The sequence below is a fragment of the Candoia aspera genome, chromosome 2 (assembly GCF_035149785.1).
Source record: "Candoia aspera isolate rCanAsp1 chromosome 2, rCanAsp1.hap2, whole genome shotgun sequence".
In the NCBI taxonomy this organism is placed as follows: domain Eukaryota; kingdom Metazoa; phylum Chordata; class Lepidosauria; order Squamata; family Boidae; genus Candoia; species Candoia aspera.
The window spans coordinates 117428497-117444775 of record NC_086154.1 but is presented as its reverse complement, the minus strand read 5'-3'; the positions used below and the strand labels follow the sequence as shown (position 1 = coordinate 117444775).

At 44.1% G+C, this 16279-nt stretch overlaps 2 protein-coding genes across 3 annotated transcripts in view; one reads left to right on the top strand and one right to left on the bottom strand.

Annotated features, from left to right (window-relative positions):
- The window catches only part of KIF19 (kinesin family member 19), a 43261-nt gene extending 35174 nt beyond the window's left edge, over positions 1-8087 (top strand). Inside the window, exons 14-19 of one of the 2 annotated variants that reach the window (XM_063293424.1) lie at positions 2990-3144; positions 4129-4234; positions 4394-4490; positions 5065-5465; positions 6479-6638; positions 7155-8087. In XM_063293424.1, the coding sequence (XP_063149494.1) occupies positions 2990-3144; positions 4129-4234; positions 4394-4490; positions 5065-5465; positions 6479-6638; positions 7155-7309 (1074 nt within the window). In that variant the 3' untranslated portion in view covers positions 7310-8087. Of the gene's footprint in view, positions 1-2989; positions 3145-4125; positions 4235-4393; positions 4491-5064; positions 5466-6478; positions 6639-7154 lie in introns of both variants that reach the window. The other variant, XM_063293423.1, reaches the window with a different exon arrangement.
- Positions 8088-10996: 2909 nt separating this feature from the next.
- Positions 10997-14149, bottom strand: BTBD17 (BTB domain containing 17; the record flags this gene model as incomplete). Its single annotated transcript, XM_063292938.1, has 2 exons — positions 10997-12762; positions 13830-14149. Coding segments are annotated over 2 exons (1401 nt in total), but the record flags the coding sequence as incomplete, so codon positions are not given.
- Positions 14150-16279: the final 2130 nt, after the last annotated feature.

The following is a 16279-nucleotide window of genomic DNA, read 5'->3' as shown; positions in this document are numbered from 1 at the left end:
CCTTGAATTGAGGTGCACCTGAGCCAGTGCACCTTGCACAACAGAGGTGTAATGTGGGCAAAACTGGAAGTGCCCAGCACTGTGTACACTACTGCATTCTGAACCAGTTGTATCTTCCAAGTGGTCTTCAAGGACAGCCCCATGTAGAATGCATTGCAGTAGTCCACACGGGAAGTGACCAAGGTATGAATGACCACGAGCAGGTCCTCCCAGTCCAGGAAAGGGCACAATTAGCATACAAGTTGAATCTGTACAAAGGCCCCCTCAGCCATGACATCCAGCTGATCTTTGAGTAGGAGCCATGAGTCCAGCAGGACCCCTAAATTTCACACCAGCTCAGTCCAGGGAAGAGCAACCCTGTCCAGAGTCAAAGATGACATATTACCAGACTCTGGAGGCCAGTACCCCAAAGCTACTACATCTTGCCAGGGTTGAGCTGAAGTCAGCTCCTCCGCATTCAGACCTTCACAGCTTCCAGGCACTCGGTCAGCTCCATCACAACATCACCTGCCCAGCCTGAAGTAGAGATGAATAGCTGGGTATCATGAGCATACTGATGATACTGCACCCCTGCCATCAAATGACCTCACCCAACAGTTTCATGTAGATGATAAAGGGGAGAAGCTAGGGACCTAAGCCCTGAGGCACCCCACATTGCAGGTGTCTAGGGCTTGATCTCCCCCCCAACACCGACTGGAATCAGCCCCAGAGAAAAGAGAAGAACCACTGCAAAACAATGCCTCCCACTCCCAACCCCTGAAGCTGGTCCAGAAGGATACCATGGTCAATGGCATTGAAAGCCTCTGAGAGATCCAGGAGAGCCAGGACAGTAGCACCACCCCCGTCCTGAGCCCTCCAAAAGTCATCAGCAAGCCCAAGCAATGCTGCCTCAGTACTATACCCCAGCCTGAACCCAGACTGAAAAGAGTCCAGATAATCTGCTTCATCCAGGTTCCTCTGAAGCTGAGTATCAACCACCCTCTCAACCACCTTCTCCAAAAAAGGTAGGTTGGATATTGGACAAAAGTTGTCCAATATCGACAGGTCCAAGGATGGCCCCTTGAGAAGGGGGCGCACCGCTGCGTCCTTCAGGGCAGGCAGTACCACCCCCTCCCACAAAGAGGCATTAACCACTGCTTGGACCCAACTACATACCTCCTCCCTGGAGGCCTTAGCCAACCAGGAGAGCATGGGCTCCGAGTACAGGTGGCCGAGCTCAGCCACAAACACCTTGTCCACTTCCTCAGGATCAACCAGCTCAAACTGCTCCCAGATAAGAGGGCTCAGATGTGTCTTAGCCACTTCCAAAGGATCCTTCCAGTCACAGTCCAACTCCTGCAGCTGAGTGAAGATGAGAGACTTTGTCTGACAGATGATGAGAGTATTCCTCTTGTACTCAGTCCATATTCATTCAACTTCCATTAATTCCTGACTCTATTCTTGTTTTGTTATGTACATTTCTTAGGTAACCCATTTTCACTGCTTTCAGCTAACTTTTATGTTCCTCCTGACATACCCAATTTTCATATAATAATGTGGGCACAAGCATGCTCTTTATATGTAGCAATTTTTGCTTCTTTTGACAAGTATTCATTCCACACATTCTACCCACTACCTTTCTACCCACCATTTGTATATCTTAAAATTTCTCCATCCATTTTCCCATCTTTGGTAAACATTCTACCAAAGTATACAAATTCATCTGCTGGCTCTAATTTGTTGCTATTTATGTATAACTTGCAGCCGTTCACTTCATTTTCGCTGTCAAACACAACTACCTTGTGATACATTAGTTTTCAAATGCATGCTTCTTGTTGCATCTACAGTCTATCTAACATTTGCTGCTCTCTCTGCATCCAAAAATACATATACTTTCACATCTCCAACAAACACATCTCTAATATCACCATTAACATTCTTTACACATTGATCCATAAATATATTAAACAACTTAAGGGAACATCACACATCCTTGTCTTACGACCTGCTCAGTGTTGAACCATTCACTAAGTATTCCATTTATTTTCACATACACTTCACATCATACATCACTCTTATCACATTCAGCAATCAACCTTCAATTCCATATTTGTGCAAAATATTCCATAAATCAAACCTATTCAATTTATCATATGCATTCTCTAAATCAACAGTTTTACCATAAACTTTCTCACATTCATTCATTTCTCAGTGACCTGCTGAAAAGTAAAAAATTGGCTTGTGCACCCTCTACCCTGCATAAAGCCATACTACACTTCCTGGATTTTGCTCACTGTCACCTCTCATACCATTTTGATCAGAATTCTGCCAGACATCTTCCCAGGCATATTTAACAAATAACCTCTTTTGGTTTTTGCATTCAGCCTTGCTACCTTTCCCCTTTGTATAAGGGAACAGTCACTGCATTTTTCTAATGGTCAGGAACAGATGGGTCTTCTTACACATCACTGAACAATAATAATCGCATTATGTGTTTATTGCATATAAACAAGCCATTTCCTTATTTTAACATTTTCCCAGTTCTGCTACCTACACCTGCAGCCATAGCACTTTTCAATATTCTCACCGGACTCATGACTTCTTTTTCATCTGCCCTTTTCTTGGACATTAAAGTTTGTAGCATTTGGTCTAGTGGTTAAGGTGCTGGGCTAGAAACCAGGAGTCTGTGAGTTCCGGTCCCACCTTAGGCACGAAAGCCGGCTGGGTGACCTTGGGCCAGTCGCTCCCTCTCAGCCCAACTCCCCTCACAGGGTTGTGGTAGTGGGGAAAAGAGGAGGAGGAAGGAGTATTAGGTATGTGTGCTGCCTTGAGTTATTTATAAACATAATAAAGGTGGGATAAAAATTAACAAATAAAATTTGTTTCAGTGCCACTCTTCATCATATCACTATTGTTCCCATAAAAATCTCTAAAATACTCCTTCCACCTTTGCCTCATTTCAGTTTCATTCCAAATTGTTGTTCCTTTGTTCGTTTGCTTTTATGTGCAGGAGACATCTGTGCCAAAGCTTCCCCCACTCCCTGCAGAAAATATTCTGGACTCGGACCAAGAGAGTGTAAAGACGCTGGGTTCTGAGTGTCAGCAGCTGCCTTGGCGGGATTCTCGGAAGTATACCCTCCCACCCCTTGTTCCAGCACCAGACAGGTAAGATCTGTTCGGTACCATTTGGAAGGGTGCTAGATGAGTAGCAGAAGGGTCGTTCCCGTTTGGATTGCCCACCTCAGAATATGAAAAGTGGGGGCTTGAGAAGTCTGGATAATCGACTCTGGAGTGCAAGGCTTCCTCTGGAACCAAGGCCGTTAAGAGGACCAGTGCAAATTCTCACAGGAATTAAGTGCTCACAGTAGATACTCTCCTTTCCTTCTTGTCTGTCTTTTTCTCAGGTGTTGTCTTTCTCATTCATGTTTCTCTCCACCATAACATCTCTGCTTTCAGTCTCCCCGGCCTTACTTCATCTTGAACATTTTCTTCCTTATTTTTCAGTTTTTGTCTATCTTCCCTCACCACTGCCCTGTGTGTGGACTTTATAGGAATTTGCTTGAGAGTAAATGCCCAATGTGTAACATATCCAACCTTTCTATGAAATAATGCCACTGCAGAAGAAGCTTACCAGCCTTGAGTGTCTTACCTCACCCCACCCCACCTGCTTCCCCACTTCTCTTGAGATGGTTTGTCACGAAGACTACTTCCTGTTGCTGAAAGGTTGAGAGAATGGGTAAAAAAAAGAAGTCCAAAGATAATACTGAAAGTCTGGATGTTTCTGATGAACATCTTCATGAAGTTTCTGCAGCCGTTCAGTCACAATCAGCATATTCATCAGGAGATCTGATTCATACCAGATCTACAGTGGGCGGGGCCACACCACGTATGCAGACTGGGCAGGGATTTTCTCTCAGGAGTTTTTTTTTTCTTTCAAACTGTGTTAAACCTCTGTTAGAGCTTTCAGTACAGTTTTTGTGTGTTTCTCCCTTTAAAAATAGTGTGCCATTGATTTTTGGCAGTCTTGCCAGCTAAATTTGGTGGAGTGGTCAGAGGAGGCTCAGGAGCCCAGAAAAAGGGGGGTTGGAACCACTGGTTGCCTAGTGCTGTGCTAGAATCAGCAGATATTTATCTTTCTCTTCTCAGTAGTGAAGCAGTTCAGGTGTTCAAGGCCAGTCCTCGGGCCCGGCAGATCAAGAATTCAGCAGTGATGACTCCACCTCCTATCCATGTCAATGGCATGATTAGTCAAGAGGTATGAATGGTAGAGAAGAGGAGGCTTGAAACATATAGGATGGCTTTGCTCAGACATGATCACTCATCACACTGGCAATGCTACAGTAGGGGAGTAGCTGTAACATTCAGGGAAAGCTCTATCTAATTTGACATGGCCTGCTTCCCTTCTTCTTCACAGTATGCACCCCGAGAGAGTTTGCTTATCCTGGGCAGCCAACAAAATTCTTCCCCTGACAGCAGTGATCACTGTTCTGATGGCATCCTGATGCATGGAGGTGAGATACAGTGTGTGCTAGATATTGATTGAGGGCCAGATTGATGTAGTAGTTAAACTGCTGGACTAGGAACCAGGAGATCATGAGTTCTAGTCCTCCCTACAAGATGAAAGCTGGATAGATGACCTTGGATCAGTCACTGTCTCTCTCAGCTCAACCCACCACAACAGTGTTGTTGTTGTGGAGAAAATAGGAGGCAGGGGCATTAGGTATGCCGCCTTGAGTCATACAAAATAAAGGCGGGATGCAAATCCAATAATAAATAACTATTTAAAGGTTGTATGTTACCTCATGGAGCCCCGTGTGTAGTCAGGTTGCGAATGGGTAGCAGCTGAGACAATTTTATTGACTTCTTGGAAGATCTTATTACCTCCCCATTCTTCCCAATTAGCCATCAGATTGGAAAAAGACAGTGCAATGAGATGCCAAAAAGGAGCCCCTCCCACTTTGAAAAGACAGAAAACTGCTTTCTGTTGTTTTCCGCCCTCTCCTTTTTCCTGCCGGGCTGTTGGCCCTCTGGCAAAGGGCACCCAGGAAAAGTTTTAATTTTGCTGCATGCTTCCTCCACTGGCAGAACGCAAGGAGATGGTGAGTGGCACCAAAAACATTGCGGTGAAGGCTGCCCGGCGCCGTTCTCAAGTGCTGGAATCCAACAGGCTGAACCTGCTGAAGCCCACCAAGGAGCTCAGCAACCTCTCCCTCCACTCTCTGAGCGAAAGTGAGGACACCCTGTGCCGGGAGAGCTCTGCCCTCTGCCAGCCAACCAGTCCCAGTCTGCAACATGCCATCAGCGAGGACAATCTGTCAAGCAGTACTGGGGATACTGCTCCCGGAAGGCTCGCCCCCAGACGCTCCCCTGGTCCCTGGTCCCGGGTTAACAAAAAGGGGAGCAAGAAACTTGAGAAGAGGGAAGAATCGTTAGAGGCCAAGAGGAGGAGGCGGCGGTCACGCTCTTTCGAGGTCACTGGTCAGAGGGTATGTCTCGCCTATCCCAATACTATGAATGGATTAAGATTCACAGCAGAACAGACAGCAGTGGTATCCTGGTGGCTTCTCCCCATTAGAAGCCATTACATTTTTATTGTAAACTGCCCAGAGTCCCCTACTGGGGGAGATGGGCAGTGATACAAATTTAAATAAATAAGCAAGCAAGCAAGCAAGCAAGCAAGCTGTGGACCAAAACTAACTCCCATAAGGTTGCTTCTGCTATAATCAGGCATAAGTAGGATTTCACTAGAAGGCTGTGAGATCACCATCAGAGCACCATTGCCGAGTCTGCAGCCATCAAAGGGAGCCTTTGAGTGAACCCTCGTCCTGCTACTGTGGCACTATCCAGTGCCCTAACCTAATTATTTCTCCTCATGAACTCCTCCTTGGACTTCCAAGGAGATAGGAGGGCTTCCCATGTTTTCTCCTAAAGGCAGGCTTAAAAGGCTCGTGTGAGACTGCCCACAGCTCTGAGATTCCAGAAACAATATTGATGAATTATTAGCGCAATGAATTGTTGCATCTTCCTAGGCTAGAGTTCTACTGAGATCAGCATGGGGAACTTTGGGAAGTATAAATGGCAAGTCTTGAATGCTGTTGAAAGTGCTGTGATGCGAAATTGGAAGCTCAGGAATTATATAATAACTTCCTCTCAACCTAGTTCCTGCCAGAATTCTCAAAGTACAGCTCTCACAGTCCTTAATCAGCTGGATCAGGGCTGTGGAAATGGCGGTCCTGCGTGGTCAGGAATGCCTCCTGTACAAGAAAAGTCCACCTGTCAGGTCTGACGACTTTTCCTCTATATGCCAAATGAGAAAACAGGTCTTTCTGAGTACATGACTGGCTCAGACTTCAGCAGATCCTCTGTCTCTGTTCCAGGCTGGTACTAAATCCTCCCGCTCAAATCTCCTTTGCAGATATGCCTGAATAATTCATGATGGGGTGAAAGAGATTCCCTGTCCCTGAAATATCCTCTCAACTTGCCTGTCTTGCCCCCACAGCTCCCGTGCCCAAAGAACAATGCCCCTCGCCGACACCCCCTGGAAAGTAGTTCTGAGCACAAGATACTGGCAGCAGGAGGGGTGCGCAATGTCCGTGGCCTTGGAAAAGCTGCCGTGCAGTTGTCTAGAGTGAAACTTCTGCAAGCCCAGCCGTCCTCAGGTGTGTGAGCATCAGCCACACCTCGGTATTCTCCTGTTGCTCCTCAATGTATCAAAGCCTCTATTGACTGCAGCAGGAAATTTGAGTGTCAACACCTGGCACAAAATTTATGTCTTGCAGTTGCACATGCTAATCTACCTCTTTTATTTTAGAGCAATGTGTCTGGAATTAGCTTGCAACTAAAGGTTGAAAGTGGGTTCAGTGTAATGTTAAGGCACCAGACTAGAAACTGGGAGACTGGGAAACCTTAGGCACCAAGGCACTCCTGAAAACATTGTCAAGAAAACTGCAGGGACTAGTCCCTGCAGTCATCAGGAGTGGCTTGAAGGCAAATATATAATGCGTGTGTGTGTGTGTTGAAGGTTGGAGATTTTAGGGATGGCACAGTTGTACTGAAGGTCAGCCTAAGGAATAATAACTGTTAAGGGGTTATACAGTTATTCCCTGGTTTGTGATGTAGCCATGTACAAATCCTAATGATTGTCTTCTTTTTCATTTCTGGTTTTATTCCTTCAGGTCCCAGTGAGGCATCCTCTCTTCCTGTTGCCCCCCATCAAACTGGCCTCTCCAAGAAAATAAGCCAGCCCAGTCAGTGCCCACCACGCTCAAACTATGTCACAGTGAATGGCACAAACCCTCCTGGCAAAGATGGGAAGAACCGGCGATGTTAAGTTCTGAGGGGCCACAAGGAGGTTGAGATGCTCCAGAGAAATGTATTTGATGCCCAGTCAGGAGACTGTGGCCAAAGGCATTATAGGAAAGTAGCTAACTTGAACAGAAGGCCTAAAAGGTTGTCTGGTGGGTTGCAGGTGCTGCTGCCAAGAGGATTGTCTGGCCACAAAAACTTTTCATCTCCAGGGCTGGATTTCCCCAGAATGAAATGAGTAGTTCTCTGGATGGGTACAAAGAAAGCTGTCACCAGCGATATCCAATGCTGTAATACCAAGATAGAAGTGGAAGTTTCCTTACCGTGCAAGCACAACTCTTTAGTTTTTAAACTGTGTTTGTGTTAGAGGAGGACACAGTGATGTAACCTGGCAGTGAGATGATAAGCTGTGTGCATTTGCTGTACTTTTGCATCATTCTCAGTAAGACAAATACATTTCAATACATTTAACTAGCACCTTTCTAGGATTACCTTCAGAGGAAAAGGTTTGTGGACAACAAATGCCATAATTCTGGTTGTTGCTTTACTAATGGGACTGTTTGTCAATCAAGCATCATCCCTAGTTGAGGGATTACAACTTTAAGATTACATTAACTTTTAGATGAACCTGCTAACTGGATTGGATGCAACAAAACATCTCCCTCCAAAACAATTCATTATCACTTTTTTGGGCAAGTAGTTCCAAAAAAATGTATATCATGGAATCCCAAATGTTGCCCTTTGTATATCTAAGGAGCTGTGGTGAGAAGTGGGACAGCAAACAATATCCAATACCAACGCCAGAGTATTTCCAGCATCCTTTCAGTCAGGCTCCCTTCTTGCAAGACACATGATGCTTCGTATTATGCCATCACAAAAATACGCTTACAAGAAGCTTGTGCAAGTTTGTATATACCCTTGCCTATTCCCTATCTAGGAGCATTACTTTCTGTCTAATCCTAATGATTATACATTTCCCCACAAGATCCAGCTGCTTATGTCATTCCACTTCCCCATTTTTTAAAGAAAATTATGACTCCATTTTTTTTTCTAATTGTGTCTATTTACCTTTCTCTGTCAGCAACCACTACTAACACTTCTGTTGAATTGCCATGATGATATTTATCTGATGGTAGTCACCAGCTTCACTGGGTACCGGTCCTTTAGCCACTAGTCATGTTGGCTGTGTTAAAGACAAAATTGCAGTGGGACATGGAATGCAAGAAGCATGAACATAGGGAGTTCCAACATGGTAAAAGATGAAATGGCTCAATTACACATTGATGTATTATGCATCGGCAAATTGAAATGGTCTGGAACCGGACAAAGTAAAGCCGTGAAAGATGAAGATCTCAAGAAGGAACGTAAAAAGAATTTTAGAGAGCAAGAAGAAGAGACAAGAAGCAGTATTACAACAACGTAGATAAAGACATCAAAGTTGGAAACAGACACATTAAAACAAAGGCATCCAAGAGATCTTCCAATCTCAAATTGACATACTAAAGGATGCCAGTGGACTGCAGTAACTGGTTCAAATAAGATCAAAGATGGAAGGAGTATACTGAATTTCTGTATACTAAGGATGTCAACATCCAAGAAGATACTCCCAATTTACAAAAAGCTCTAGTGCGAGAAGATGGTTAGATCAGCACTCCGATCGTTACCAAGTCAGAAGGCTTCCGAAATCGATGGAATATCTACAGATATATGGCAAGTAACAGGAAGAATGAGTAAAGGTTCTAATCAAACTATGCCAGCAAATCTAGGGAATGACCCGGTGGCTAACAGATTGGAAGAGTTCAGTCTACATACCAAGGAAAGGAGAGTTAACAGAGTGTGCAAACTATTGCACAATTCTTAATTTCTCATGCTGGCAAAATAATGCTTAGGATCATCCAACACAGATTAGATCAGTACTTGGAAAGGGAAGGGCCTTGGAAGAGATATTCAGATACCATGATGTGCATATATGTACCTACAAAGATAGAATTGTGCTAAGTCTTCCCTTTGATACACTATGGAAGTGAAAGTTGGATTTTAAAGAAGCAGGATAGAAAGAGTATTGACGCTCATGAACTTTGGTGTTGGAGAAGACTCCTGAGAATACCGTGGACAGCCATGAAGAAACAAGTGGATCATAGAACAAATCAACTCAGAATTCTCACTGGAGGCACAAATGACCAGGCTCAAATCATATTTTGGACGCTTTATGCAAAGACCCTACTTCCTTGAGAAGTCCATAGTCCTGGGAAAGGTGGAAAGAAAAAGGACAACCAGAAGCAAGGTGGATTGACCTGATTACAGTGGCAATGAGTGCATCATTGCAAGACCTGAAGGCCAGGTTAGGGACAAATCATCTGGAGAAGGTCTGTCTAGGTGGTTGCTAAGAGTTGTCACCAACTTAATGGCACAGAATAAAAAAATCAGAGGCAGCATGGCTCTCAATTTCCAGGTGCTGGACAAAAAAATCAGGGATGCGATTACCGTCATGCTGTGTATCCTATGTCTGAGAGCATATTTCCAATTTATGGATGTTTTCCCCTTTAAAATTACTCACATTGTAGGATTGGTTCAAATATGGAGACACTTTAAGCACAGTAACTATCCTAGATAATCTGCCATATTTGCTTTCTTTTTAAAAGACATTTCAAAAGCTTTCTACTTTTAAAACTGTATTTAGACCAATAGTTTAGGAGTACCAAAGATGAAATCTCACTTTGACTCACCAAACTTCAGAATAAAGTGTAGGCCTTTACCTCATAAAAGGAGTTAATATGCCCCTAAACTTGTAGCTGATTGTAATATTTCATGCCTAAACATTTGCACCACCTTGAATTAATATATTTTTGGACCCTTATCCATGTTTTACTTTATTTCCCAGCTGGAGCAAAATGGCAGGGAGAGACTGATGTATCACCTTCCGTGTAATTTTCCAATTTGAAATAATGCCTGGATGTTGCTGTTTGTTCTTCAAGGCAAAATGTGGGTATCAAACAAATATTTGTAGTGCAGTGAGAAAGGGTTCACTGCATTTTTCCCCTAGTTCATGGTCCCCAGTTGTTTGGTTTGTTCTTCATTTGCCATGTTAAAAAGGGCCCAGAGGAATCCTCCCGCCATGTTGTCGTGTATTCTAATTAGGAAAATATTACAGAGAAGGAACAAAGATGGTGAGAAGACTAGCTTGCCACATATTGGCATTTTTAAATGGTGATTTAAGAGTTGGCTTCTATACTTTTTAAACCAGGAGTAAGCAACCTGGTGCCCACCAGATTTTTTGCAGTAGTTGTTTATGATTACTTGAAATATGTGGTAATAGAATGTAGAGATATTAATCTGCATTAGAGATTGTTTATGGAATTAGCCATGATAGGTATTTCAAACTTACACAGGGTTCAGAAGAAACTTGTCTGGTCATTAGTCCATACACATACAATCACACATGCGGAGCATAAAAGGTAATGGTTTTATGGCCTGTTTTTCAATAATAATTGAAAATATTTTAATTACAATTAAAACATTTTAGTTACAGTTCCTACTCCACACATGGATTGCTATTCTAATCTCAAAATAACCCAGACAGTATGCTCTATTTAAAAAGCTATGGACAGTAACAGTAGAGATAGGGCAAACCATGGATTTTTTATTATATTTTATTTGCAGAACTTTATGGGGTTTCAAAATCGGCAGAATCTCCATGGCCAAGGGGACAAATAGGCCAGATAACAGTAACAGTTTTAACACAAAACTAGCAGAAATTCATATTGCAGAACCATGTTCAACTGATTAAGAGACCTACATCCTAATTCACACATAACAAATTAACTCCCTGGAAATTCCCTGCAGTTGGTGTCTAAAGTACTAGAGGAAGCAAGGGAGATCTGGATGTAGACATAAGAACAACCAGACACCAGTTTCAATCTTACTCCAAGGGGATTTTTCATTCAGGGTACCAGTTTGCAATTATCTCAAGGGAACAAAACCTCATGGGGAAAACACAGCATAAGGAAGCTTCTCATTAAGTGAGGAAGACAAAGTCTTGCTATGGGGCATCTTTGATAATCACCTATTCCAAAGCACCGTGAGATTCTCCAGCTCTACCTGAGTCTCTTAAAATAAAATTGAAGGGAGATAAAACTTTAGCAGTAGAAAGACAGATGAGAGAATTCTCCACTCCCTGATTAATTGCCTCTAGAAAACAAAGTGCCCAGATTCAAAGGAGGGTTTTTTACACAATGAATTCTCAGAACCTCTCCAATAGGGCCAATCTGACTTAAAGATGCAGAGCCTGCATCAGATACTCAAATACTGAGTGGTAGAGTCATTGCATCCCTTCAATTCAAACCAGTGGTTCTCTCCCCATGATGTGTCCTGCTGTCTCTCCTCCCCCTATCCCCCTTCTACTTTTTGATCTTGATGAGCGAGTGGTAGACAGGCTTGACAATGATATGCAGATGCAAAGAGTTGTCAATCAGGTATTCAGAGGTGCGTTTCTGCAAGTCAGCATATATCAGGAAATCAGCCACTTCATCTGTGCTCTGGTGGAAGTTGTAGGTGTGTTTGACAAAGACTTTGCCCTGCTGCCTGACACCCACTAGAATAGTCTTCTGGAAACTAACACCTGCAAAATCTGAGCTGGTTGTGGCTGGAGTGATAACCAGACGGGGGCGTCCATCCTCAATTCTGATGGGCTGGATGGCCCCAGAGAGAGAGTCAGAATAGACAGGGCGCAAGCTCACTGGGAGCCAGCGAGGAGAGAAGAGGACATTCCATGTAACTCTCTTGGCAGAATCATGGTTGCTGGGTCCCAGCTGGGTCTGGAAACTAGTACTACGGTCATCTCTAGCAGGGTTATTAATGACCCATTGTGACCCCCAAGACATGGAGAGGTAGTTTCGGGGCAGGAACATACTGCAGTTGACATCAAAGTATTTGGCAAAGTGGATTGGGGAAGCTGAATGGAACTGGAAGGCTTGGAAGAGCAAATCCTGCACAGTGCTGTAGTGTTTCACCATCACTGGAGACTGTTTTTGCAGGTGGAAAAGATGGCTAGGGGAAATCATAGGATAACGCAGGGATCTCAGAATCTTCTCTACTACAGGTTCCTCAGGCTGGTATGTGGCAATCCACTTCTCCACAGCTGTGTACAGCTCCAACTCACTCTGTAGGACCAGGTCAGATCTTTCAAGCAATAGTAACAGCAAATCTAGGCTTACAGAGGCCCACTCAGCACTACTCATTACAGCAGAGAGGTTCCAGGCCAGAAACTGGAGGCAGCTCTCCTGCAGAGCCTCATCACCAATCCCCACTGCATAGTGGTACCATCCCACCACATGGCCTTGGTTTGATTCACTAGCCAAGTGGCCTCTCATATATTCAGCTATCCCTCGCTGTAAACCGGACACGTGATATTTACTGGCTAGACGATGAAGTGGGATGGCTTCGTGGAGGAATATGGAGATCTCACCACAATATAGATACCTAGAGAAAGAAGGCAGTGAGAATTCATTTTTTTCATACCAAATTAAATAATCATCATGCTTACACTTTACAATAAAACTGCTTTCCCCCACTTTGCTTCCAATGGGGACAAAAGAGGTGGCTGGATGCATCTCTTTAGCCACCCCCACAATATCCTAGTGAATTCAGCACTGCAGCTCAATCTACAAGAAGAGTATATTTTTGACAAGTATCAAATTTGGGTATGGGTCCAATGATGAGCATTTTTAAAAAAATGCATCCACCGATCCCCATGGGTTAGATATTGCTGCGCTTGCTCTGCTGAAGTGAGATGGGGCAGCTTTATCATGATGGCTAAAGAGCCACTTCCATCCCACTTCCCTTCCCCTAACAGATCTCGAATCCCAAGGAACACTGGTGGTTAAAGAACTGCTTCCCCACTCCAACCCCCAACTCTTTTGCTATTTCTCCAAGCACTAACAACCTAGAGGTGTGCTGCCAGGTCTGATAGAATTGGTCAGAGAAGTGGGAAAGAGCCCCAACTTTCCTGCTGCCAAAAGGAGAATACTGGACAATGGTGGCAAATGACCAGCAAGAGAAAACATGCCTGCAGCAGCCTCAGGTAGTCAAAAGGAGGAGTACAGGTCCATGTCCCAGGCTTACATCAATACAACTCCCTGCAAAGGGTCTGAGTGGCAAGATTTGCATCAGTGGAAGGTGGAAAACACTGGAAGAGCCAAGATGAATGCAGGCTGCTTCACAGTGGGCCAGGAGGTTGAGTTGAAGCCAACATTGTGCTTATAACCTGTAGGAAGAACAGGATGGCATGATTCTACGGTTAGTGAGCCATGCAGAAAAGCCCTCCACATCTCAGCAAGTAGTGCTCTCAAGCCTGTTTATCACTGACAGTGCTGTATCCAAGGTCACTAGGAATAAGGGAGGGAAAGCTGAAAGACAAACTTTGCCTTCAGAAGTCTAGCACCCATACTTGTACAGAGTCAAGGAAAACAACTCACACATTGCTTCCCTCTGACTGATCCATGAGGTTTCCCTCCCTCTGCATGGAGAGCATGTAACAGCCTATTTACCTGATGAACTTTTCAAAAAGGGCCACATTGTCATGTGGCTCATGCAGGTTAAGCACTGTCTGGTTCTGCAACAGAGTCTCAAAGATCTCGCTTTGTAAGCTGAGCATCAGCTGGTGGGTGTGAAAGACTTTGATTTCATCAGAGCCAGCTGTGTGGACCCTCAGGGTGGTGTCACTGGTGTTCCCGTTGAGTAGAAGCTCTTGAAGCCGGCTCAGCAACAAGTGTGAATGGTTGATGGTAGCCACCGTGGGATCCCCACTGGTATCTGCCTTCTGGACTGCAGTGGATGTGACAAAAAGGCATGAATGGGCAGTGAGATTATTGGGTCAGGAAGATAGGACAGAAGAAAATGCAGTGCAACTGGGATGACTGCATTGGCATTAATGTTTGGTACAAACCAGAAGGAGTTTGCCAAGAGGTTGTGTGATAGAGTCCCTTTGCAATCAGACCATACCCTGCTAGCAAATTCAAATCAGTTTGCACCAAACTTTATGCAAGCAAGAGGGAAAATAAAGAGACCATGACATCTTTTTCTCTGCAGCATTCTGCCCAGCCAGGGTTCCCCTCTGTGCAGCTAAGCAGAAAGCTAAACATTCAATAGAGGCTGAAAGGTTTTCACAGTAAGGAAATTAATCTCAGTTACATCTCCAGCTAACCATGGTCATTTACTTCGTCTAGAGCAGCCTTTCCAACTTTTTGATCCTGGAGGAACCCTTGAAATATTTTTCAGGCCTTGGGGAACTCCTGCACATTCAGGCTCAAATATAGGCCAGAAGTTACAAAATTATTATATTCGCTTCATGTGTAGGCTTGTATACATGCATTAACAGTGTTCCTAAACTAAAAATGAATAATGAAACTTACCTTTAATGTGAAGTTGTCCAAATTAGAAATAATTTCTAAAATAAATTGTGATTTCCCAGGGAACCCCTAGTGACCCTCGTGGAACCCTAGGGCTCCATGGAACTCTGGTTGAGGAACCCTGGTCTAGAGCACTGATGAGCATTAATTGTGGTCCCTGGCCATCAAATATTTACCCATCCCTGGATTAGGGAAACAATATTGCTCCCTAGATTTCTATTGTACTTGTTTCCCTTCACACTGGAGGCGGCAGAGTGAAATAAACAGGGCCAGGATTTTTACTGAAGGGCTTGGACAGCATTTGTGGTCTTGTTTAGAGCCTATTTCAAAGCTTACACTAGAATGTCCGTGTGTTTCCTGCCTCAAAACAATGGGAAGCGCTGCTGCTGAGTTATAGCAATTGTAGCTGGAGGGAGTCTGCTGGCCATGAAAAGGGCCCTCTAGGAATCTCGGACTCAGTTTGTTTATTCCTGCCTAAAGTCACTGTGAATGTTAACCATGGGGTTTGGACAGAGAAGGGAGGTAAAAAGCAACGAATGACTCCAGTGGTCAGTCATAATGCACAATCAAGTTTCCTATTCTTCTGAGTGTGCCTTCAGTTGGCTTTAATAACTTCCAGAGAACACATGTTGCCCATCAAATTAAGTTTACATACTACCCCTCACATAAATAATATTTTTTTAAAATCTCACATCTGGAGTGGCTTTCTACCTAAACTTCAAAATGATTCTACTGCTTAAATTGCTCTGTTTCTGGATGGCTCTCACTCCATGAAGTTCTGTGGTAGTGATTCCTGGTGATAGGGAGACAATTATGACTCCACTTGAGTTGGTGCCAGTGAATAATAGCGCTCCAAGGGTGGATTCTGGCTGCAGTGTCATTGTAGGATATGCTGCTCCTTATTATAGTCATTTATCAAGCAGCTAGAGAGCCAGTTTGGTGTAGTGGTTAAGGCACCAGGCTAGAAACTGGAAGACTGTGAGTTCTAGTCCCACCTGAAGCATGAAGCCAGCTGGGTGACCTTGGGCCAGTCATTCTCTCTCAGCCCTAGGAAGGAGGCAATGGCAAACCACTTCTGAAAAGCCTTGCAAAGAAAACTGCAGGAACTAGTCCAGGCAGTTGCCAGGAGTCCAACACTGATTTGGGGCACCAGAAAAAGAAAATAAAAAAAAATCAAGCAGCTACAATCTGCACAAAGAATTAGGGATAGACTTTGTTTAGGCTTGTGAGAAAGGGGGGATAGCGATGTTTTTGCAAGGCCTACAATAGAACTTGCTTTTTCAGTAACTTGCCAACTGAAGCTTGCTTTCTAGTAGCTAGGCTTGCTTGTCAGTATATTGAGGATGTGGGATATGTGGTTAGGGGAAACAGGAGACTGTATCTCCATAAGGGCAGGTATAAAGGAAATAAGCTGCCTAACCAATGCTGAAAATATGCTCAACACCAGTTCTAGTGAACTTTGTGGTTAGACAAGACCCTGACCTATTTACTCCAAGGGGGCTAGCTGCCTTATAAGGAAAAGAATAAATAGGGGACTGGGGGGGAGGTAAAAAGTGAGAAATGGGAGATATAAACAAAGGCGGGACTTC